The sequence below is a fragment of the Mobula birostris genome, chromosome X, assembly GCF_030028105.1.
Source record: "Mobula birostris isolate sMobBir1 chromosome X, sMobBir1.hap1, whole genome shotgun sequence".
Taxonomy (NCBI): domain Eukaryota; kingdom Metazoa; phylum Chordata; class Chondrichthyes; order Myliobatiformes; family Myliobatidae; genus Mobula; species Mobula birostris.
In genome coordinates, this window is record NC_092402.1 from 69,102,594 (window position 1) to 69,128,826 (window position 26,233).

The following is a 26,233-nucleotide window of genomic DNA, read 5'->3' on the forward strand; positions in this document are numbered from 1 at the left end:
GGTGATGAAACGAGTGTCTGGATCATGAGTGTTGCCTTGAAGTTTTATGTGTGTGTCTTTGACAATATGGAGCTTGTTATGATTAGATTGTGCTCCAAGTATTTTGGCAGGAGGGTGAATCTGTTAGAGTTGGCGTTCCTTGCTAATCATACATTTCCAGAGATTTGTGGATATTTAGATGCTAGTGTTGAGGTCGACCAGGGGGTTCGGTTTGGTTGCCTTTGGGATGAGTTTTCTCAAGGATGGCATAGCTTGTGGTTTTTGCCCTGACCTGTAGCTTCTAGAGTTGGGGCATATGTATTGGTTCCATGTTAAAAGTGAGCTTAGGGTCAAGAGACATTCATTTATCCTACAGGGAAAGTCTCTGAGACATCAGATAATTCATTCTTTTTAGAAACATAGAAAACCTACAACACAATTTTTTGTGGAAATTGATTCCACAAAGACTGTATTCTTTCTGTTTTCCTTTCCTTGTTCTTGCCATCTCTTGCTCTTTTTTTTTTTTTTTTTTTTTTTTTAAGAGCAATGAAGTCGAGATCAGAGCATCCAAATTCCTTGTCTATGATAAAAGCAACATTTCACCTGCTCCCGTTAGGTTGTTCACAGAGTCCTGAAATTGGCCTGTGCATAATTTGTGGCCATTGTTCTCCAGTTGCCACTGAGACTGACCATGGCAAGGTTTCAGCCCAATAATAAGGGGGTGCTTGTGAGACCAGTCCTTGCTACATGGACACTAGCACGTGCATACTTTTGCCTACTGCTGCCTCCTTTTATTCTATTTCCATCTTGCCCTTGCTGGTGGATACTTAATGCCTGGCCCTGCCTCACTACACTTAGTCAAAGAAAGCTGCAGTGTTAGTGCTAAACTCCAGCAGTACACCACTCCATAACTAGGGATCCCGACCCTTGATTTTTTTTCCTTCTATTTGTAAGACCATTAGACATAGGAGTGGAATTAGGCCATTCGGCCCATCAAGTCTGCTTTGCCATTCGATCATGGCTGATCCCCTCTCAATCCTATTCTGCCTTCTTCCCATAACCTTTGACACTTACTAATCAAGAACCTATCAACCTCTGATTTAAATGTACCCAATGATTTAGCCTCCACAGCCATTTGTGCCAATGAATTCTATAGATACACCATACCCTGGCTAAAGAAACTCCCCCTCATCTGTGTTCTAAAGAGACGTCCTTCTATTCTGAGGCTGTGCCTGCTGGTCCTAGACTCTGCCACCATCGGAAGCATCCTCTCCACATCCACTCTATCTAGGCCTTTCAATATTCGGTAGGTTACAATGAAATCTACTCCCCCACCCCACCCCTGGCCATTGTTGCCTTTAAGCTGCACAGGTGTACGGCCACACAGTAACTGAAATGCTCCTGCACACGTAGTCTTTGTTGCCGTACAGCTGGAATTTTCTTTTTTACAAAGTGCCACGAAGTTTACAAGCCATATAAAAAAATAAAATAAAATAAATTTCCTGCTCAAAGCAATGGTTGATCTGTGCGGCAGTTTAAAAAAAATTAGAGAGTGAATGTTGCACCCCTGCCACCTCATTCTTCTAAACTCCAGTGAATATAGGCCCAAAGCCATCAAGTGCTCTCATTCGTTAACCAGGAATTAATCATTGCCAGGATAATTTTCCTGAACCTCTTCTGGACCCTCTCCAATGGCAGCACACCCTTCATAGATACATGACCCAAAACTGCTCGCAATACTCCGAGCCTCAGCATTAAAACCTATTCAGCTTAACGGGGGATGCCAAGCAGGGGATGTGAGTGAATAATTAATCTACAACAAATAATTTACGTCTATGCATTATTTTTAAATTTGGAGATTTGAAACAAGATGCTATACAGATCTCGAAGCATTTTAGACTCCTAAATCTGGAATACTAACAGTTTCACTTTCCACAGATGCTGTCAGACTTGAACATTTCCAGCATTTTGTGTTTAATTTCAGATTTCTGGCACCTGCAATTTATTGATTTTCATATTAGACTCCTGACACACTCCCCCCCCAAAAAATCATAATTGGATAAATGCTATTATAGTTTGTTCCAGTTTATTTAATGCTTTTCTTCTTTCAAAATGTTACAGATATGATTTCATTCCATAGCATCACTGACATTCTGAATGGAATGCAAAGTCCTTCTGAATCCATAGACTACTTCTGAAGTCGAATTATTATGTTGGAAAATGTCTCATGAATCATAACCTTGTTGATAAAGTTCAAAGTACATTTATTATCAAACTATGTGTGCTTTATGCAACCTTGAGATTCGTCTCCTTACAGGCAGCCACAAAACAAAGAAACCCAGTAGAACTCATTTAAAAATAAAGTCCGTCAAACACCCAATATGCAGAGAGGGGGAGAAAAAAACAAATTATGCAAACAATAAAAGTAAGCAAATTGCATTCAGAACAAAAGTGAGTCCATAGACACAAAACCCGGAGCAGGCCTCAGCCTCAGTGCAGTGTAGAGCCGAGTAAACATTGCAGAGCAGCGAGCAGAACCAGTCCAGTACCCTAGCCTTTCAATCCATCTGGCCCGGCATTTAAATCTTCTAAACATTGGGTCATTCCCCGCACTAGGGCCTGGGCCCTGCCACATCGATACGGACCCTGCTGCCATGTTTCAGCCCATACCCACACTTTCCAAATAGGCCTGGCACTTAGATCGATCAAATCTCGCTCTTGGTTTAGGTGGACAGGCCTCGAATCTGCCTTTCTTCCACTCTGTTTGGCCCCACATTGCCTCGACTTTGCCTCGCACCCATACACTTTGAACCTCTCTCAGCCTCTCCTTCGCTTGCCTCTCTATTGTTTGGGGTGATCGTTTACTATAAATTTTACAAGAATAAGTGTTATTAATAAAGTATTTAGATGTAATCTTTGTTTTGTTTGTTGCCAGTAAGTAGTTGCTGGGCTTCAGCAGCGCCATCTTAAACTGGAAGATAAGGTCACTAAGATTTTATCATATTGAACGGATGAAACTTTTACTGTATCCACCCAATTTGTGAAAGTAATCTGGTGTGAGAATCGGAGTTTTAAAGTAAATTGTCAGAGAAAGTATTAAATCATAGGATGGTGGTTAGTTTTTAAGGTAGTAAGTTGCATTTGCTCCTAAGAGTTGTTTGACTGCTGCCAAAGGCATGTACATGATTTTTATCTCTTTGTTTTACCACCACCAACAGTATGCTGTTGTCATTGTATCAAGAGTGGAGCTTTTCTGAATTCAGGACCATTTAGGGGCAACTGGTCAGGGTCGGAGTCACCGGGGTTCATGAATCTGGACCAGGTACACAGTTAGCTGGGGTCTAGATTGGATATGTGGGCAAGTACAAACTGGTTGCAAGTAATGTGGACTTGATTAGTGTAGATTTTTAGAATATATCGGGAGCAAGACTGTAGCCAGGCAAAGTGTGGCCCCTCTTGGGGACCAAATGGGTAATCTGTGTGTGGAGTCAGGCGATGTGCACAAGGTCCCAGGTGAATACTTCCCACTTGTGGTCATGAAGAAGATGGAAGAAGTATGTAGATAAAATGGAGTAGGTCGGTATTAAGAATGAGGAGGTGTTAGATGTCGTGAGGTGTATGGGGTTTGATAAATTCCCAGGACCAGATGACATCTATTCCCAGATTGGTATGGGAAACAAAGAAGGAGTTTACTGGGGCCCTGAATAAATTTTGCATCTTTATGTCAGAGCTCTGAAGCAATGTGCTCCACCTGCCTGGATAAGTGCAACTTGCGAGAAGCAACCTGCTAGATTTGCACTTCATCAACCACCCTAAACATTTATTCACTCCCCCATTAATGCATAGTGACTGTCTGTGAAGTACACCACATTTACTTGCACCTTCCAAACTTGCTATTCCTACTCCCAAGAAGACAATGGCAGCAGATACATAGAGCATAATCCTAACAGGCACACCATCCAGACTTGGAAATTCATTGTCATTGAATCTAAATCCTTGAATGTCTTGCTCAATGACGGTATGGGAGCACAGCATTTCAAGAAAGTAGTTTCCCACTATGCTATCAAGGACAATTTGGATAGATAATGAATGTTGGCCTCATCATTAAAAATTCAGTGGAGCCAAGCTAAGGTTCTACCCAAGAGAATTAGAGGGTTGCTCTGGTAACCAAATTTGTTGTAAGGAAGAAACCTTGCTGATCAAAAGATCCCAAATGTTGTTCTTGGTCTGTGCCTACTTGACCAAAGTTGCAATTATGATTCTGCCAGTTGTTTTGATGCTCCTAATCAGGGAGCGGTAAAATAAACAACATTGTTCGATCCTTCTGGAGAGTGAGCAGAAGGATAAGTGTTTCATTTTGCCTGGCCATGTAGACCCCTACAGTCAAATTGTCTGTTAATTATCTTGCGGGATTAGTGAATAATGGTAATTTAGGTTATGTACCAGTGTATGGGATTATAATTCTTTTGTTGTGCAGAGATATCAAAATAAATCACAACACTGTTCAAAGTTGTGTATTTTCCTTGAATATGTGCTGTTAATATTGAAAGGCTCAAGAAAGAGATGCGCTTCCAAAAAAGGGGTTTCAGAGTCTGGATGGCAGTGACCACAGCTCAAATTAGAAAAAAATTCTAATGGGTTCTCTTCTTTTACATGTTGTTCCAGAGGCTAAAATATTGGAATATTGATGTTCTCAATTCCACTTCCTTAGTTGTGTAAGCATAACTTCAGATTATCTGAAAAGTGCTGACTTGGTCTTTGAAGTTTGTAACACAGTGTAGGGAAAGTAATGCATATTGAAGTGCAAATCTAAGAATGGACAATTCCTCGCAATGTGAGCTACAATTGAAGAATCCCGCGGGAAATATCTTGTCTTGTAATGTGTAAGGTTGTACAGATTGAGAATGCAAATAGATTTGATGTTCCTGGGTTAAGATATGGGTCATACAAACAGGAGGTAGGAGCAGGGGTAGGCCACTCAGCCCATCAAGCCTGTTTCGCTGCTTAATAAGATTGTGGCTGATCCAATTGGTGCCTCAACTATGTGTGGTCATCTACCTCCAATAATTTTTCACCCTCCTTATTCAGTATCTATCTACCATTCCCTTAAAAATATCCAAATACTGTTTCCACCACTCTTTTGAGGAAGAGAGTTCCAAAGGCATCAACCTTCCATAAGGAAAATAACTTGTCATTTCTGCCTTTGTGGGTGACTACTTATTTTGAAGTAGTGACTCTGAGTTCTAAGTTCTCCAAAAAGGAAACATATGCTCCACATCCACCACAGGATCTTTTGTGTGTTTCAATTAAGTTTCATTTTGCTCCTCTGAATTCCAGAAGATAATAAGCCTAACCTATTCAACCTTGTTTAATTTTTACTTGCAGATGGGGAGATCATCATATATGCCTTGTAATCGCCCTGCTCTTCCATTTTCCTCGGGCCGTGCTTCCTGCATTGCTAAACTGGATACCAAGGGTAAGCTGCTGTTCATAATTGCTTTAACCCACATGTAAAACCTCATACAGGATGTAGGGAATGGGAAGAGAGTTGTGGTAGTGATTTTCCATCCCTTTTCTCATCCCATATATGCATGGTTTTGTCCAGAGCCTCATCCTTTCTTCTCTCATTTAGTCCATAGTCTAGACTTGTCCACCTGTGCAATGAAATAAACTGGTGTAACAAACTCAATGATGTTTTTAAAACATAGTTTGCATTTTTAATTTGTTTCCTTGCATTGCTAATAATACCATCACGTCCTGCTCTACTGTTCATGCAGATCACCTAGATTTCTCTTCGTAGCTTTTGTTGTTCCAGGAAGTACTGTTACTACATCTAAAATTATCAATTTCAGTTTGACATTGTTATCCGATGCAATCAAGAAACAGACAGTACTCAACCGCTATTCCACATTAAACCATAATTGCAAAGGAGATACCAAGAACTATACAGCTTTTAGTTTTGGAACTGCCATGTTATAACCTAATTCTAGGAATGACTTCCACGTCAATGAGTTTAGCGTAGAACATCTTTTTCCACTTGCTCCTTCTGTTGCTAGCACTGTAGTCCACTGATGACACCCATATTGGCAAGATAAACTGACATTGGACTTGTTATGCTACATTTTGGAATCTGGTGCTACAGGTCAGTAAGCAGCCTGGGTATGGAGACCTGTGTAACAGAAAAACCATGCACCAGTAGGGAATCTGGACCTGTAATTGTCCTAAATGCAAGTGTTACTCTAATTCCATTGCTACCTACTTCCTGCAATGCATCCAGCTAGTGGGGAGAGAAAGCAATTTGAGACCAACCAGGTGCTCAAGTCTGCCAGAGAAGAGTTGGATGTTGGATAATTTGCATTAGATCATTCTCACATCCTTGGATGTCATTGTATCAGATTTGATTACAGAATCAAATGTACAGTGGCAAAGTACCTAATGGACGGATGAACAGAGGTTTGTTTTATTCTTTTTGGGGTACTTCCAGAAGCCCCTTCCTTCCCCACCCACATGCCATTCCTATAAAAAGAGGCGTGTTTTCATCTTGTGACTGGGCAAGTTATAAATTAGGCCACCAGCCTCACATTTTCATTTATTTTTTTGTCTTCACTGCAGATGATAATTCCAAATGGCAATAACATAGAATCACCTTCTGCTGCAGACTCCTTTTTCCCCCCACACCCCCCCCCCCGCAACTTTCACAACTTTCACTGATGGAGCTGTTGTATTTTTATTCCACATCTGTATACTTGGTTTTATTCAAGATCTGATTAAGGAAACAGCAGATTTCAATATGTTCACAAAGTACCATGACAGTGCATTTTTTAATCATGAAAACAATTTAACAACGTTCCATTTACTTTCTGTTTCAGCTTCTGAAATAAGTTCTCCAAACAGAATTCTTCAACCATTGAAACTGTACAACCCAATGAGCAGTAGACATCATTTATCATCAAAGAAATTAGCCAGATATAAACCTAATGGCCCAGACTCCAACTTGGTTTGTAAAAGTCTTTTAAATGTCTATGGATAGCAGCACTAAGCAACTTGATATTTTTTGCTCTTGTGAGTTATAAATCTCTTTAATTTTCTTCCTTTCTTCCAGCCCCAGCTGTCAAAATATGGGAATATCGTGATCAAGTTAATTACAGGATAATGTTCTTTATTGGAAGTAGCTATCCTGTTAGACCCAATCCTGGTCAACTACTGGGGATGTGTTTAATGGAAAAGAGTATTTCCTCTCTTATCTATACTACTGAGCCACCAAGTTTGCACATTTACCTCAGAAATTCAAATTTCTTGACCTCCTCTTGATGTGTTTTATGGGGTGAAGAAATCTGTACCACAATATTTGTTTTCCTACTTGCTAACTTAATGTGTCGATTGTATCAATTAAATTCAAAATTTGATTTTCTGCATTCTTTACATCTAGTGACTATTTGTTTAGCTTTTATGGCTGATGCTATGTGGGGGTAAATAATGACTGCAAGGTATCCCAACAATAGTCAAAGTGAAGAGGAAATTGATTTCTGGCTTCCTGTTTCTGATTTGTTTTAGGATACAGAAGAACTAAACTGACCTGCTGTAAAGCATTAATACAAAGTGGAAACTAAAGACTGCAGGGACTACCTATGGAGTGTAGATTTCAGAATGTGGAATACAATTGTCTTAAATGTTCAAACAATATTTAGGAAGTAAAAGTTATTGTAAACTCTATCAATGATAATCAACAATAATCTATCAATGTCTTTAACTGACAAATTTCAATTCAGTTCTCCCCTCTGATCTCGTTCCAGATAAACAGTCTTAACCCAAAACGTGACTGTCCATTTCGCTCCAGAGTTCCTCCACCAGTATTTTTTTTTTTTTTTTGCTACAATCTTCGGTGCTTTTATTGTGATCTTTGATGGCTTTGATGGTACCAGTACAGTACAGAACAGCCCCTTCAGCCCACAATGTTGTGTTGAGCTCCAAAGCCAATCTAAAACATCCCTCCCACATAGCCCTCCATTTTTCTTTCATCCATGTGACTATATTCCTCCTAATGTATCTGCCTCTACCACCACCCCTGGCAGTGTGTCCCATGCAGTTACTATTTTTTAACATTTTACACGTTTTTTTAAATTCTATCTTCAACATCACCCCCCCTCCCATACTCTCCTCCAAACACCTTTAAATTGTGCCTTCTCATATTAGCCATTTCCACCCTGAGTAAAAGGTGCTGGATATCCACTCTATCTATGCCTCTTATCATCTTGCACACATCTATCAAGTCATCTCTCATCTTTCTTCACTCCAAAGAGAAAAGGTCCTGCTTGCTATTTCTTCATAAGACATGTTCTCTAATGCAGGAGGTGTCCTGGTAAATCTCTGCATCGTCTTTGAAGCTTCCATGTCCTTCCAAAAACTGAACACAATACTCCAAGTGTGGTTTAACCAGAGTTTTATAGAGCTGCAACATTACCTCACAGCTGTTCAGCTCAATATCCTGACTAATGAAAGCCAGCACATTATACGTCGCCTTAACAACCCTATCAATTTGCGTGGCAGCTTTGAAGGATCTGTGGACATCGGCTTCACGCTACTAAGAATCCCACCATTAACCTTGTACTCTGCCTTCAACTTCAACCTAGTGTGTCAGTTTGAGCAAAGGATAAGCTTTTAATTTAGACATCCTGCAATTATTGGATTCCAAGTTAGAAAAAATTCAGAATGGAGAAATAAATTTATATTAATCTCAGCTATGTCAGCAAGATCAGTAAGTCTTTTACTCATTAAAATTGTCCAGTTTCATAATGTGGCCTTTGTTTCCTCATCCCTTTCAATCCACTTCCATGATCTAAGAACTGCGTAACACTTTCTTCACCTCTCCTCAGATGGAAGGAGCTAGTGAGTCTTCTAGCTGTGCCACTCCCATGTTGATTTCTGCTGGAGCTTCCTGTACTTTGAAACCAAATACCAGAAGTAGGTGAAAAAAACTGTGTGTCTTAATAGGTTGCTCAACTTTGAGATGTCCCAGAGTACTTCATGATAAAGTCTAGTCACTGTTTTGACATTGAGATATATAGCAGACAATTTGTGTGTATCAAGCTTCCACAAGCAGCATTTTAACAGCAACTAGGCAGGACAACCGATCTGACCCACGAGCTGTTCTAATCTGAATATCAGGAGCCAAGTGATCAGGCCAGTGCTGGTTTCTTTTTCATTTTATTTGCCCACAATTGCTCAGTAAACGATGGTTGAATCCATGTCTTCTGGTTATACATTGGTAATGCAACTATTTGAAAAATACACAAAGGTTCAAAGTATCAACTCTCACATGAGAGTTGGTGCAAGCTGGAATGCAGCAGTGGAGCTTTGTATGCAAAAGTTCTGCATTGTTCAGTTTCAACTGGTGTCCTGTGTACTAGACATCCTAAAAATCATTTTGAATATTGATAAAAGAAGCTTATTGAAAGTGAGCCAGGAACCCATTACACTAGTTATGTTTGAAGATAATAAAAGCATGGATGAGAGCAGAAACAAAATATCTTTGAGAGGTGGAATCTTGGCTTGGGAACAAATTGGACAAAGGTTGCAAAGGGTGTTGAGCCTGAGAGAAAGGGCAGGAAGTGAGAGTAAAGCCAGTGGTTACATGATGACATTTGTGGCAGAGAAAATGGGGTCAAGCAAGCAGCATGTAACTATCAGGCAATACAGAGTCGAGAGGTGCTGACAGAGAGCTAGGTTTATTTAAAATGTATTTGAAATGGAGTATGAGAAGTTTCTTTACAGCAAGGGTTGGGGCTTTATAATAATGAGGCAGCCTACAGAGAAATCGTCATCATCCTGACACTGGTGTCAAGAAAACAACCTCTCCCTCAATGTTGCAAAAACAAAGGAGCTGGTTGTGCATTGCAGGAGGAATGGAGACGGGCTAACCCCTACTGACATCAATGGATCTGGGGTTGAGAGAGTAAGCAGCTTCAAGGTCCTCGGCGTCCACATCTCCGAGGACCTCGTGGTCTGTACACACCAGCTGTGTGGTGAAAAGGCACAACGCCACCTCTTTCACCTCAGACGGCTGAAGAAGTTTCGTATGGGCCTCCAGATCCTAAGAACTTTCTCCAGGGCACAATTGAGAGCATCCTGACTGGCTGCATCACTGCCTGGTATGGGAGCTGTACCTCCCTTAATCGCAGGATTCTGCAGAGAGTGGTGCGGACAACCCAGCACATCTGTAGATGTGAACTTCCCATGATTCAAGACAGGTGTGTAAAAAGGGCCCGAATGATCATTGGGGACCCAAGTCACCCCAACCACAAACTGTTCCTGCTGCTACCATCCAGGAAACGGTACTGTAGCATAAAAGCCAGGACCAACAGGCTCCGGGACAGCTTCTTCCACCAGGCCGTCAGACTGATTAATTAATGCTGACACAACTGCATTTCTATGTTATATTGACTGTCATGTTGTACATACTATTTATTATAAATTACTATAAATCACACATTGCATATTTAGACAGAGATGTAACGTAAAGATTTTTACTCATGTATATGAAGGATGAAAGTAATAGTCAATTCAAATTAATTCAATTCAACAGTGAAACTCATAGCAAATAAATACAGAAGTGGAGTTGGCTTTGACTGAGATTGTTCAGTGTGTTCACCAAAGATAATTGATTAGTTAGAGATATCATTGTCCTTTATGTTAGTTTAAAACTGTCAACCAAGGCAAAACATTGTGCTGCCTTTTTGTATTGTCACTCTTGTTTTGCAAGGCAATGGTGATGCTAACAGTATGAAAACTTCTCTTTCAGCTCTGGGCATGCAATCACCTGAAGATGCGTCACGGCCATCTAACTATCCCTCGAGCAGTACTCGCACTCCATCTGAAAAGCTATGGCAATTGAGCCACACACCTGCTCCCCCCTCCAGTGTGGTCAGTATACGTTGGGGTTTGGTTTTAACTGGTTGTTAATTGGTTTCCTCAAAATGAAAATAACAAGGTAGTAAGACATGGTGCAAGAAAATAATAACTGAGAAAAGTGCTTGTTGTGGAAGTTAGCACACACAGAAATAGGAGCAGGAATAAGCCTGTCCACCATTCAATATGATCATAGCTGATCTACACTGGCCTCCGCTCTGTGCTAGTTCTCCACACCCTTCTATTACATGATGTATCAAATATTTATCCACCTTAGTTCCAGAGATTTACCACCCTTTGTAAGAGGTTCCTGCACACCTCAGTTTTACTTGGTCGTCCCTTTATCTTGTAGTTGTGTCCTTTTGTTTGAGACTCTCCCACTAATGAAAACATCCCAACATCAACCCTGTCCTGCCCCCTTAGAGTTTTGTATGTTTGAATAAGGACACTTTTCCTTCTTCTAAACTCTTAGGAACACCAGCCCAAAGTATTTGGTCTCTCTTGATGGGATAATCTTTTTATCCCAGGAATTAGCCTGGTGAGTTCTCCTTTGGACTGTCTCCAGTGTTACTGTTTAGTTTTTTTCCTGGGGCAAGGGGATCAAAACTGCACAATATTCCAAGTGTGTTCTCACCAACATCCTGTACAATTCTAACAAAACCTCCCTATTTTTAAAGCTCTAATTCCTTGGCAATGAAGCTCAAAATGCCATTTTTTTTCCTTAACTACTTGTTAGACCTGCCCTCTAAATGTTTGTGATTGATACACTAGAACACCTAGATCCTTGTGAACTTCACCCACTTTTAGTCTCTTTCCGTACATAATTAGCCTTTCGATTTCCCTTACCAAGATGCACAATCTCGCTCTTCCCCACATTAAACTTCATTTGCCAGTCTTTTCCCCAGTCACTCAATCCATCTATATCCGTTGCAGAGTCACAATGTCCTCATCACAATGTGCACTTCCACTTATTTTCATATCATTGGCAAATTTGGAAATTTTGCATACTGTTCCTTCCTCCAGGTGAATATTGTAAATGGTGAACAATTGTGGGCCAGAATCTGATCCCTGCAGTACGCTGCTAGTTACCTCCTTCCAGTCTGAATAGGACCCAGTTATTCTGACTGTTTTCTATGAGACTGCCACCTTTCAGTTCATTCTAACATGCTTCTTCCTTCACCGGGCTTTTAACTTATGCACCAGCATCTTAAGTGACACCTTGTCAAAAGCTTTTTGGAAACCACAGGTTCCCCTCGAAACCTCCATGTTACATCCTCAAAGATTTTGAGCAAATTTGTTGAATGTATTGAGCTTTCCTAAATTATTAGCTACTTCCTCTTTGATTATTAACTTACTCATTGGGACTGAGCCTGAAAATTAATGTGTAACTTCAAGGATATGATGTGCATGTTTTGTACCTCTCAATTGAAATTGACGTTGAAAATAATCTACCCTTGCCTCTTACCCTAGTGTTGGTTACTTGCAAGCTTTCTAAGTTGCTTGATACTCCAGGGGAAGGAGCAGATCATATTATTGTATCCATACTCATTCAATCTGTTTTTTAATATTCCTAACCTACCTGCCCATAGCCCCTAAATAGTGACCATCCTGCTGTGAATTGCACTGTATGGTATTAGGTGTGATACCAGAAGTATAGAACAATACAGCAGCAAGCATTTGAAATCCTTAAAAATGGTGATTGAAGAATGATAAAAGGAATCTGTTTGAGATAAAATAGAAGGTCGTGTTCTGCTGTAAAACTCCGATAATCCACAATCCTGCCATTCAGAAAGGATGACAATTCGGCATCTGGCACACCAGAAGACACTTGCAATTACAACTTGGGTGCCAGTTCCCCCACACACGCTATCTCACCTGGTTATGTTAGTTGCTCTTCCATTTGCAGGGTTCACTGAAGTGTTACTTGTAAATTTTTTTAAAATTAAAATTGTATTGAACTATTAATAAAGTAGCATCCAAAAATCCAGAAGATCTGCTGGTCCGGCACCACTCGAGCCTGAAAATGCCATATTAAGAGTTTACTGTACTTTGTATGGCATGTTTTGTCTGTTAGTGCGTATTTAGTGCCATAAGGATGGCTCCGGGGTTGTGTTGTGGTCTTTGTGTGAGACGTGGGAATTCTGGGAGACCTTCAGCTTCCCGGATAACCACATCCGCACCAGGTGCACTGAGGTGCAGCTCCTCAGAGAGCGTGTTAAGGAACTGGAGCTGCAGCTCGATGACCTTCAGCTCATAATGGAAACTGAGGAGTTGATAGATAGAAGCTACAGGGAGGTGATTACCCCCAAGCTGTACGAGGCAGGAAAATGGGTGACTGTCAGGAGTGGGAAAGGAAATGAGCAGCCAGTACTGAGTACCCCTGTGGATGGGTTATGCATGAACCCGAGGGGGACCAATATCCTTGCAGGCAAGTTTGCTAGAGCTGTTGTAGGGGGTTTAAAGTAATTTGACAGTGGGATGGGAACTGGAGTGATAAGGCTGAGGATGGGGCAGTTGGTATACAAGTAGATGCAGTATGTAGGGAGACTGTCAGGAAGGACAGGCAGATGGTAGGGAAAAATTGCAGTCAATGTGATGAGTTGCAATGTAAAAAAGGGGGACAAAATCAGAAAGAGTGATGGATACAGGACTGAAGGTGTTATATTTAAATGCACACAGTATAAGGAATAAAGTGGATGATATTGTAGTACAGTTAGAGATTGGCAGGTATGACGTTCTGGGCATCACTGAGTCGTGGCTAAAAGAAGATTATAGTTTGGAACTTAACATCCAAGGATATACATTGTATTGAAAGAACAGGCAGGTACGCAGAGGTGGTGGTGAAACTCTAATGGTAAAAAATGAAATCAAATCCTTCAAGAGGTTGGCATAGGATTTGAAGATGTAGAACTCTTGTGGGTAGAGTTAAGAAATTGCAAGGGTAAAAAGATTCTGGTGGGAGTTGTATACAAACCTCTGAACAGCAGCCAGGATGTGGGCTACAAATTACAACAGGTGACAGAAAACGCATGACAAAAGGGCAATGTTATGATAGTCATAGGGAATTTCAATATGTAGGTAGATTGGAAAAATCAGGTTGGTGCTGATTTTGGGTCCCAAGAGAGAGAATTTGTAGAATGCCTATAAGTTGGCTTTTACAGCAGCTTGTGTTTGAGCCCACTAGGAAATCAGCTGTTCTGGATTGGGTATTTTGTAATTAATCAGATTTGATTAGGGAGGTTAATTAAGGTAAAGGAACCCCTACAGGGAACAATGATCATAATATGATAGAATTCACCCTGCAGTTTGAGATGGAGGAGGTAAAGTCAGATGTATCAGTATTACAATGGCATAAAGGGAATTACAGAGGCATGAGAGAGGAGCTGGCCAAAGTTAATTGGAAAGGGACATTAACAGGGATGACAGCAGAGCAATTTTTAAGAGCAATTCAGAAGGTGCAGGAAAGATGCATCCCAAAAAAGTAGTGCAGTAGTATTCTAACAACAGGATGATGCAACCTGGCTGACAACATAAAGCCAACATAAAAGCAAAAGGGAGAGTATGTAATAGAGCAAAGCATAGTGGGGAAGTTAGGGGATTGGGAAAATCCTAAAAACCAACAGAAGGCAATAAAAAAGCCGTATGGGGAGTGGGGAAGATGAAATACAAAGGTAAGCTAGTCAGTACTATCAAAGAGGATACCAAAAGTTTCTTTAGATTATATAAAGAGTAAAAGAAAAAGGTGAAATGTTAGACCACTGGATAATGACGCTGGAGAAGTAGTAATGGGGACAAGGGAATGGTGGATGAACTGAATAAGTATTTTGCATCAGTCTTCACTGTGGAAGATACTAGCAGTATGCCAGAAGTTTGAGTGTCAGGGGGCAGGTGAGTGTTGTTGCTATTACTACTGAGAAGGTACTTGGGAAGCTGAAAGGTCTGAAGGTAGATAAGTCACCCGGACCAGATGGACTCCACCCTGGGGTTCTGAAAGAGGTAGCTGAAAAGATTGTGGAGGCATTAGTAATGATCTTTAAAGAATAAATAGATTATGGCATAGTTCCAGAGGACTGGAAAATTGCAAATGTCACTTCACTTTTCAAGAAGGGAGGGAGGCAGAAGAAAGGAAATTTTAGACCAGTTAGCCTGACCTCAGTGGTTGGAAAGATGTTGAAGTCGATTGTTAAGTCTCTAGCAATTCACTTACCAACACAACTGATAACAGATGACTCAATAGCCTCGACAGATAGCACAATAGCCACAGTTCTACACACCGTCCTTGCACATCTGGAGAAGAAGGATGCTTATGTGAGAATGCTGTTCTTGGACTACAGTTCAGTTTTCCACACCATAATTCCCTCCAGGCTCAACAAGAAGCTCAGAGACCTCTGCATTCACCTTGCTCTGTGCATCTGGATCCTGGACTTCCTGTCAGATCGCTGGCAGGTGGTAAGAGTGGGCTCCCTCATCTCTGTCGCTCTGATACTCAACACAGGAGCCCCTCAGGGCTGTGTGCTGAACCCCTCATTTACTCCCTGTATACCCATGACTATGTCGCCACCCACAGCTCCAATCTGTTAATTAAATTTGCTGATGATACTACATTGATAGGTCTTGTCTCAAATAATAACGAGGAAGCCTACAGAGAAGTCATCACCCTGACACAGTGGTGTCAAGAAAACGACCTCTCCCCCAGTGTTGCAAAAACAAAGGAGCTGGTTGTGGATTACAGGAGGAATGGAGACAGGCTAACCCCTATTGACATCAATGGATCTGGGGTTGAGAGGGTGAACAGCTTTAAGTTCCTCAGCATGCACATTACCAAAAGGATCTCACGTGGTCTGTACATACTGGCTGTGTGGTGAAAAAGGCACAACAGCGCCTCTTTCACCTCAGACGGTTGAGGAAGTTTGGTGTGGGCCCCCAAATCCTAAGGACTTTCTACAGGGGCACAATTGAGAGCATCCTGACTGGCTGCATGACTGCCTGGTATGGGAACTGTACTTCCCTGAATCACAGGATTCTGCAGAGAGTGGTGCCCAGCCCATCTCTAGACGTGAACTTCCCACTATTCAGGACATTTACAAAGACAGATGTGTAAAAAGGGCTCGAAGGATCATTAGGGTCCCGAGTCACCCCAACCACAAACTGTTCCAGCTGCTACCATCCAGGAAACGGTACCACAGCATAAAAGCCAGGACCAACAGGCTCCAGGAGAAGCTTTTTCCATCAGGCCATCAGACTGATTAATTCACACTGATACATTGTATTTCTATGCTATATTGACTGTTCTGTTGTACATACTATTTATTATGAATTACTATAAGTTGCACATTTAGACGGAAACATAACATAAAAGATTTTTACTCCCCGTGTATGTGAAGGATGGAAGAAATAAAGTCAATTCATTTAAATTCAATGTGTTTTCGGAGTATTTGGAGGCACATAATAAAATAGGCCAAAGTCAGCATGGTTTTCTAATGGGGATGTTTTGCCTGACCAATCTGTTAGAATTATTCCACAGGGTCAGTGTTGGGACTGCTTTTTACATTATATGTCAATGATTTTAGTGACAGAATTGATGGCTTTGTGGCCAAGTTTGCGGACAGTACAAAGATAGGTGGAGAGGCAAGTAGTGTTGAAGGAGCAGAGAGGCTACAGAAGGACTTGGAAAGGTTAGGAGAATGGGCAAAGAAGTGGCAGATGGAATACAGTGTCAGGAGGTGTATGGTCATGCATTTTGGTAAAAGGAATAAAATTATTGACTATTTTCAGAATGAGGAGAAAATTCAAAAATCTGAGGTGCAAAGGGACTTGTCCTCGTGCATGATTCCCTAAAGGTTAATTTGTAGGTTGAGTCTTTGGTGAGAAAGGCAAATGCATTCATTTTGAGAGGACTAAAATATAAAAGCAAGAATGTAATTCTGAGGCTTTTTAAGGCACTGGTAAGGCCTCGCTTGGAGTATTGTGAGCAGAAAGGATGTGCTGACATTGAGAGGGTTCAGAGGAGGTTTGTGAAAATGATTCCAGGAATGAAAGGGTTTTCATATGAGAAGCATTTGATGCTCTGGGTCTTTAAACGCTAGAATGTGAAAGAATGAGGGGGGGATCTTATTGAAACCTTTCAAATGTTGAAAGGCCTAGATAGAGTGGATGTGGAGAGAATGTTTCCTATAATGGGGGAGTCTAGGTCCAGGGGGCACAGCCTCAGAATAGAGGGATGTCCATTTAGAATGGAGATGAGGAGGAATTTCTTTAGCCAAAAAGGTAATAAATCATGGAATTCATTGTCACAGGCGACTGGAGGCCAGGTTATTGGGTGCATTTAGGGCAGAGGCTGATAGATTCTTGATTAGTCAGGGTGTGAAAGGTTCCAGGGAGAAGGCAGGAGAATAGGGTTGAGAAGGAAAATAGATCAGCCAAGATGAAATGGTGGAGAAGACTCATGGGCCGAATAGCCTAATTTTGCTCCTATGTCTCATGGCTTTATGGTCATTTGACATCTGTGTTAATTAAAATGAGAGCATAATTTTCCCTCTTTAGTATGCCCACTGAATTAGTGGGCATTTAGTGACAATGGGGTCTCATCGATTTAATAAAGAATTCTTACATGTGTACTTCATTTGTCATCAGATCTTTAAAAGTGGCCATTTGTTGGTTTAAAGTTATTGCTCCTCTTCTTATTTCTCATTTCTCAGAATGATTTCTCATTTAATGGCATGATTGGCAAGTTCCAATTTCAGTTCATATACCAATAGATCTTATTTTACAATTCTCGCTACCTGATCTTTATGCATGCTTCCTTTTCTTGTAAGAATGGATTGAGAATTTGAGATCTCGAATTTCTAGTTACACTTTCATTCATAGGCATTGAGAAATGTAATACAAATCTTTTGTTAACATAGCTCCATTTCATTCTTACAGGTTGCAAATTACAAATATGTGAAATGGTCAGATGTTCGCTCTGTTAAAGGCAAGGATACTAACAGGACTGCATCAGACAATGAAAAGGATCCAATGGCAAGTGACTGATACCTAGATTTCAATTCAACGATGTACCATATTATAACTCGGTGGAGGTGTGGGAGGAGAGTTGTCGTTTGAAACAGTTGTTCTGAACATTTTTTTTTTTTTTTTTTACCAATCTTTCAGTTACCCATCATAATACTAGCATTGTGGCTTGCACCCATCTTTTTTTCTCTCCCTCTGTAAAGCACCATTGTAAGCTCTCCCCTTCAAGGTGCAAAGTTGTTAAATGATATGGTTAAATATTGAACTAAATAATCACTTCAAACTAGATGTGCGATCATGTTGATAATTTATTTTTCAATAGACAGAGGTTCATCTTTTCAGAGAATTAGTGTGATGATTTTGCACTGTATAATAGATTTGTCATTTCTCTACTTTAGGATCAGATAGTAATTTGTCTTTTCAATGATCCTGAGGATGGAAATAAAGAGAAAGTACCAGAGACACCAAGCCTGAAGCAAGAACTAGAAGGACCAAAGTCTCAGGAGAGTCCAGCACTTGTGGACCTAAAGCTGGAAAAGCTGAAGGTACAAGAACCAGTGTTTAATGACATAATTTAAACCTGATTAAAAATATTGCTACCAGTGATGTTGACTTGGCATCCCTTGGGTATTATAAGTACTTTGTTAACTTTCTTCTTTCCCCAGTAATTTTGTATTGAGACAGGACTAGTGGGAGACTTGAGGCAAAACTCAGCCCCTTTTAACCTACCACATTCTTGCTCCTTTCTTTTTTTAAAAAAAAGAGCTTTGAACAAATGAAAACAGCAAATTAGTCTAATTTATTCTACCATTGCATTTGTTAGCTTAATTTAAAGTTCTGAGTGGGAGAGATTTTTTTTGTTTTTTCTCTCCGTCTCTCTCTCCCCCCCCCCCCCCATCTTTTTTTTTCATGTACTGAGCTTCCTTCCCTGTCTACTGTTCTCTGGCCAAATGTACAGGTTGAAAAGCTGCTCAGTTTTCAGCTGCTAATTCTAATCTTTACTTCTCACTGTGTGTGCGTCTTAAAGCAATGTGTTTACTGAGCAGGGGAACTGATTTTCTGTGTCACTTGGTTCTACTTTCTCCAAGCCCTCACTGTTATGATATTTTTTGATTTTATAGAAAATTGAGCTCCTTGCTCAGCTTCTACGGAAAGAGATTCAGGAGGTGAAGATAATTGAAGAGACACTTGCAGAAAGCAGCTGTGATGCAAGTGTACCCTTCCTGTCAGAAGGATGTCCCAAACTGTCTGGTGCCATCTTGAAACCTAGTCCCATTGCCACTGCCTCCAATCAGCAAGAAGCTGAAGGATGTGTTCCACCATCTGGCAATACAGAACTGACTTCCAGTCAAAAACCTACAGTGGTGCACGACTCAGAAAAGATTAATGCTGTTTCTGGAGCTGCAAGTGAGTTTTGTACTATCAAGCAGCAGTCTGAGATCTTGCTTCCTTCTACTGAACACCCTTTGAATGTGATGGGCACGTTACCCACATCTGTCAGCTACAACTCTGCAGACTTGCTCCCAACTGCCCAAGGATTGAAGCACCAACCTCCCTCCTGTAGTAGCAACACAGGTGAGCTACTTGTATGTTAAGGTGCAGAACTGTTTTACGGTTCTATTAAAGTGGAATCTTCTCCAGAAGTGTAGCTATGTTCAATCTGGCATGTCCCTTTGTAAAAACCACAGAATGGTAATTACTGTTAATTAAGGTTAATTTCCATTGTTAAATTTTCAGATTGGCACACGCCTGTATGGCTCCAGGTCAACATCCAACTGGCTGCCTATCTTTGTTTATTTATATTGTGACACTTTTTTAGAAGGATGGGTGTCTGAAGCAATATTCTGATATATTGAGAGGATGGGAATTGCTATGGCGTTAAGATAGACAGCGGCCTCCTTATTTATGGCCTTATGTGCCTTCATTGATTAGATCTATTCCCCTTTTCTTTCTACACCAGCCTTCCATATCCTTTTAAAATTAGAATTTAAATGAAATGGCTTGTGCTGTTAAAACTCCGTCCTTTTATTTATTAGTTGGTTATAAAGCTAGTGAGAATGTTTCAATTCTGTGAATAACTATTAGAATTGCAAAATGACTTTGAGTTCTACATGGTATTGAATAAATCACTCTGTAAAATCCATCATTTTGCCAGGATTTACAATCTCCAATTTGAACTAAAATGCACGGCACCTCTATGTGATTTGAATCTTTGTTTGATCACTGAATTAAAAGCATACAGCAAAAATTAGGGATAGTCATTCTCAGCACAGGAGGAGTATAAAATAAATAAATAAATAAATAAATCCCTGCAGGTGACTGGAATTAATACAGTACAGGGAAAAAAACTTTCTTTTAGAAAAGAAAGGTCTGGCACTTGTATAGCATTTTATTGTATGTCATTGTCCATGTCTGAAAATACATCAATGAAAGACTTATGTATACAGTGGTGATTTGGCACAATGTGTAACAGAAGAGGAATAGCTAAAATACACCCAGTGTTGGCCTAGGTTGAGTCCTGGAGTGGAGTTTCCAACCCGTAACACTTCCACCTTCTACCCTGATCGTGAATCAATGAATAACTGTTGTTTAATCCCATACTTGTGAATTGTGAAGCCTGTTGAATGCAATTTAGAAATAGTTACTCATTCCACTTTTGGAAAGCATAAAGGCAAGTGTTGATTAGAGAACTCTTGGAGAGAGTAAATTATGTTTGACTTGGATATATTGTACCCAAAAGACTCCAGTAGAGTACTACTGAAGCTGCACTGTGAATTTTAAAACCTGTCCATTCTGACCTTCAGAGAGAAGTAGCCTGTACTTGACTGACATGAAACAGAGGTTTGGTGAGATCCATTCTGGGTGCCGGAAGCATTTTCAGGAGGCTCTTTTGGATGAAGAGGTTGCCTGCTATTTTCCTCATGTCAATCTGTCACTTGATGGGAGGAAAGAAAGAAGCTGCACCAACCCTGTGGCCAAAATACTTGAGCAGCAAGAAGTTATGGTGAGTAATACTGGCAACCAAAAAAAAAAATATTGTCCTATCCCCAGTGTAAGGAAAGAAATGGGTCAATATTCCTTGACCCATTCATGGTTTACAACATGCTAGATCTAGATTAGTGGCCTGCTTGTATACAACAACATTACAAATCGACCTAAATACATGTAAACAATGAAGCAATGCATGGCTTACACAAAGTGAGGTGCAAATCGTAGGGAAGACACTCAAAAGTCAGACTCCAAGTTAATCTTCAAATTGGCTGAAGCCAATTTGCATGAAGTAAGCACATTGCCACCACTTTAATTGCATTTCATCTTTAAATTTTAGAGAACTTTGCAGAAGTTTCCATTACTTGAACCCAGATGTAATGAAATTGTAACTGTGGGAAGCAGCTGCTTTCCATTTTTTTGGTTTGTAACTTTACAAATTTGCAACCCTGAAATTCAGCCTAGAAGCTTCTAAATCTTGGATTGTAATTTTTTTATATATATTTCTGCTTCACAGCACTTTGTCCCAATTGAGCTACCTCCCCGCATAACCAGCCAGGAGTCTGTCAAGGAATGTCTACTGTCTGTTCAGGAGGAGCAAGGAAGCCCTGCCCTGTAGATGCATTTATGAAGTTTGAAATTTTCTGTTTTATTGTTCTAATTCCAGTGAGGAAACAAGTTTAATTGCAGTAAAATGATGCCCTTTGAACTTTGGTTACATTGCCAGTTGGAGAGCAATTTTCAGTGTTCCACACTAAAACACAAAGACCATACTTTATTTACATAAATCTTTCTCTACATATGCTGTCTCATTTGTACAAGTAAGCACTTAGTGATTAATCAATTCAATACACTGCCTGATTCGCACAAGCATCCGGGCAACGTAACACTTCTACCTACTATTGTAAACAACGTCTTTCAGCAATGTGGAAATTGTCTAAATTTCAGTGTACCTGACAATACACTAACACACTGTGACCACTTGATTAATAAGTTGTGGTGTGTTTCCTGTAATCTCTGATATGAACAAGACATTATGATGCATGCAACTACAATCCTTTTGGAGCTACCAGTTTTATTATTAAAGGACTCCTGCAGTTTCACAACCTTGAGTTACACCAGTTAACTGAAATATCCCTATAAACTGATTGCAGGAGCTTGACGACTGCCACAAAGTTAAGGGAATGCAATGCCTATTTAAACTAGAGAATGCAGAGCAGTCATATTGGTTCATATGACTGCTTCTTAAGTACAAGGACAACAGTTTATTTTCTAACAATGCCATGGTGCAGTAATGTATCCAGTTTAAACTGAATTGTTAGCCAAGTGTAAAATAACCTGTTTAAAAGTAGTTTCCCAAATCCAGTGACTCATTTGATTCAGATTCAACCAGGAGTGTTCAACAGTGAAGGTAGCCAAAATCTTGCGACACCACCAAAATATGTTTGCAAATTTAAAAATACAACATCCATCCTCAGTCTCCTCCATCATTTGGTGTGTGTGAAAACTACTCAGCATCATACTGACTTGTACTTAATATGTAAGTATGGCATTATACTATTCAGATGTTATCTTTGCACACTTCCCCATTGAGTGGAGCTTTTGTGTGCCAGGGTTGAGTTTTAATATTTCTGACAAAATTCTTATTAACTAGTTACTGATGAGCCAGTGGCTTGGTGCCCTGAATGTCAGTAAAACTATTGTTTACACTTTATAACCAATATATGCTTAAATCTTGACTATATCTGTTGTATTTGGGCACAAGTTAAGTTCTTTTGTCTTGTAATTTATGCAGTTTTGAAAGTTAAAATAAATTTTCACTTGACTATTTTGAGTTTTAAATGATTTCTAAACCATTCCAATCTTGTCTTTTCCTTTTGACTCTTCCTTACAGCGGTGTCTATTTACTGTTTGAGGAAAATAATTACCCAGAAATGATCATTTGTAGGGCCTAGATTTGATTCCTGATTTTCCTGACTTAAGCAGCCTCAATTGCAATACCAACAGTTGAGGTGGGCAATGCACATTTTCTCTATTATCATTCTCAATCTGGTAGCAGGGGAAAGATAATACTGTTTGGCTGGAGATTAAACTCGCAATTAAGGAGGACTCTATGTCACCTTAGTGGATTTAATGATGTATTTCCATAACATAAAATTAATGGTGTTTCTCATTTTGACAGTGCTAAGACAATCTACAATCTATGAATAGGGCCCCATAGCCTCAAGGGCTTTGTAATAGTTTATTGTATCTACCTAGGAGGGAAAGTTACATCTTGTCCAAAGGCAATGTCTCTATGAATGTGGAGCTCCTTTAAAGTCAAAGTCGAGTTTATCATCATACACACAAATGCATGTATGCACAGCAGAAGTGATAAAATTACTTGCAGCAGTATCAAAGTTACACAGCATCCAATATACAATATTCACAAGAAAAATATAAATTTAAATTATACAAGTGTTGTCCTGTAGCTGCCAGTGTGGATTTTTGGGATTCTGGACTCATGACTTCCCTGACTCTGATACAGGTTGTAATGAAATTGCCCATAAGGAAATGGTAAGCATTTTTTCCCCTCTGAAAGCACAGATTGGGAATGGAAATGAAGAGGTACTTACTTGTATGCCTCAGTAACCATTTCCACAACACTCTGCCTCATTAGAACATTAGGCATTCCTTATATTTAAATAGAAGGCAACAAAGAAAGATAACTTTAATATAAAGCAGGAGCACAACAGTACAGCAAAAGCATTCAATATCTGCAAAACTAAAATCAAAATGAACACCATTCCATGTCGTCTGCTGGCACAAAAAAAATATTCATAGGGAACTAGTAAGTTCTACTCAAAATATTAATATTAGACCCACTCAAATGGGCTGGGGGTGGGAATGATTTTTCTTTCTCCTAACCTTCTCTCCAGAAGTTGGTGACTTTTGCATAATCATTCACCCAAAAGATCGTTGAAATAAGAATAGTAAATGCTGGTAAGTTATTTTCGAGTCAAACCCAGCTATACTTTTAACCAAACTTGGTATTCTTGCCAACAAGAGCCAGTGGATAACAATAGTGGAACAGCAACACTAACTGAATTCTAATCTCCCTTACTGAGAAATAACTTGAGCCAATAAACTACTGTTGAGTTACAGAGCATTGAATGCAACAGTGATTAGACTTGAATGGTTGGCTGGATTGAAGCTAGCCATCAGGGATCTTGGCTTTAAGGATGCTGCTTAATTCAGTTAAGGTTCCTTGTTATTGCACTGACTGAAAGATGGTATTCCATTCTATAATCCTATAGAAAATGTATGGCTGATGTTGAGCACTGCCTGTTTCTGCATGTAAGTACTATGAAATCTTATCTCCTGTCTCTGTACCCCTTTAGAATAAATTCTTGTGTATGTTGCCTATGCAGTATTTTTAAGCCTGTTTTAAAAACAGTAAGGCTCTCTCAGAGTAGAGAAAGATACCATACTAAACTTATTTATTGAGATACAATGCGGAATAGGCCCTTCAAGCCACATTGCCAGCAACCCTCGATTTTAAACCTTACTAACCAGGACGTCTTTGGACGGTGGGAGGAAACCAGAGCACTGGAGGAACCCCATGCATTCCACGGGGAAGATGTACTGATTCCTCACAGGTAACATTGAAATTGAACACTGAGCAGTAATAGCGTAGCCATGTGGTGCCAGCAAGAAGATATTGTATGAATTTCAAAGAATAGGTGTCCTTGGCTGTTTTTAAGAATTGTAACTGATTAAAGATCCTCTTTTTAATGATCAACCATCAGTTGAAAGTTGATATCCCTTCTCCTCTGTGTAGATCACATTAGGATTTCATTTGATTTCCAATCAAGTCTTTTCCCTCCCAAGTACAGCATTTATAGAAATTCAAGACATGGATGCCTCATGATTGATAATTATAAACTACCTTGAGGATGCCAGTTAAAGTTTTGTATCTAGGTAGCCATGTGACTCATGTTACCTAGGAGTTGCCTTCATATCATAATGACAGCCAATTTTCAAATGAAATAAGATGCTGTTTGCCAGGAGGTGGCGCAATTTGCAACTTTTTTAACTCTGGCCTCTAACCTGATTATGTTGTTTTAAGTAAATTGGATGCTTTCAAAGTCCTGCAACAAATGAGTTTTACAATGTTCAAGAATTGATATAACTGCACAACTATTATTCAAATAACTAGCAATCCAAAACCTTGTTTTCTATATTCACTTGGGGAGATTAGAATTGTAAAAAAAAGGTTAACATCGCAATGATTCACTTTGAAGAAAAGTTCAAATATCCCAGTACTTGTTTCAACAATACCTTCTCTCATGACTTTGAGATGTTGGAACAGTTTACTGCAGAATATCTTGTACTTTATGTTGTAGATAACAGACTTATAATCCACCATACTTTAAAGTCACTGTCAGATGAGATGATCGCTCAGGAGAACTTTTGAGCAAATGGCAGCAGGGTTGAATTTCTGATGGGGACCGAAGACAGTGGCCTTAGTCTTGTGAATATCTAATTGGAGGAAGCTTCTTCTCATCCCGTACTGTTTGTGAGACAAAGTGAGAACACAGATATAAAGGATAGGAGAAGGCAGGTTTTAGAGGGGTAGAGCTAGATGTCATTCTTCACGTGAAAATTGATGCTGAGTTTTTGGAAAATGATGTTATCGTGTGGATAAGAAATGAGAGGAGACCGAGAACAGGCTGGGGGGGAGGGGAAATAGAGTGATACTGTATTTCCCCTCCCTTGCTGAGGAATAACTTGAGCCAATAAATTGGTCCCACTACTGGTCGGTTGCAGAGCATTGACTTAGACTTAAACTTAGCATTACTTAAACCTAACAGTGCATTAGACTGGGATGGTTGGCTGGATTCAAGCTAGCCATTAGGGATCTTGACAGTTGGGATGCTGCATAATTCAATTTATTCACTAAAGGTTCCTTGTTATAGCAATGAAAAGTGGTGTTCGATTTGTACATGAGTGGTTCTGGTGTGGAAAGACAAGCTATTGCAGATGTCCTGAAGAAGGGTCTCACCCCAAAACGTTGACTGTTCAGATCAATGGAGGCTGCCTGACCTGCTGAGTTCTTCCAGCAGTTTGTGTTTTGCAGATGATTTTTGGACTGTGACTGAAGAGATAAAAATAGAACCATGTGATTGGAGACCCACCCAGCTGTATGACAATAACAAGGCATCACAAAATATTTACTATTGTCGCATTCACATAAAGAATTATTTGTAACATTGAAAATGTTCATGTTTGTATTATTGCACAAATTGAAACCTGAACAAGTTTCGGATCTGAGAGGCAACAGCCTACTCATGATTTTTTTTAGAAAGAA

At 39.9% G+C, this 26,233-nt stretch overlaps 1 protein-coding gene across 1 annotated transcript in view; it reads left to right on the forward strand.

The window, feature by feature from the left end:
- LOC140191809 (uncharacterized) overlaps nt 1-22,702 on the forward strand; it is a 41,699-nt gene extending 18,997 nt beyond the window's left edge. Inside the window, exons 7-15 of the mRNA XM_072249594.1 lie at nt 5,365-5,455; nt 6,849-6,976; nt 8,853-8,940; nt 10,778-10,899; nt 17,809-17,904; nt 18,294-18,440; nt 19,017-19,470; nt 20,700-20,899; nt 21,401-22,702. Coding sequence (XP_072105695.1) covers nt 5,365-5,455; nt 6,849-6,976; nt 8,853-8,940; nt 10,778-10,899; nt 17,809-17,904; nt 18,294-18,440; nt 19,017-19,470; nt 20,700-20,899; nt 21,401-21,502 — 1,428 coding nt within the window. The 3' untranslated portion in view covers nt 21,503-22,702. The remainder of the gene's footprint in view (nt 1-5,364; nt 5,456-6,848; nt 6,977-8,852; nt 8,941-10,777; nt 10,900-17,808; nt 17,905-18,293; nt 18,441-19,016; nt 19,471-20,699; nt 20,900-21,400) is intronic.
- The last annotated feature ends 3,531 nt before the right edge of the window (nt 22,703-26,233 follow it).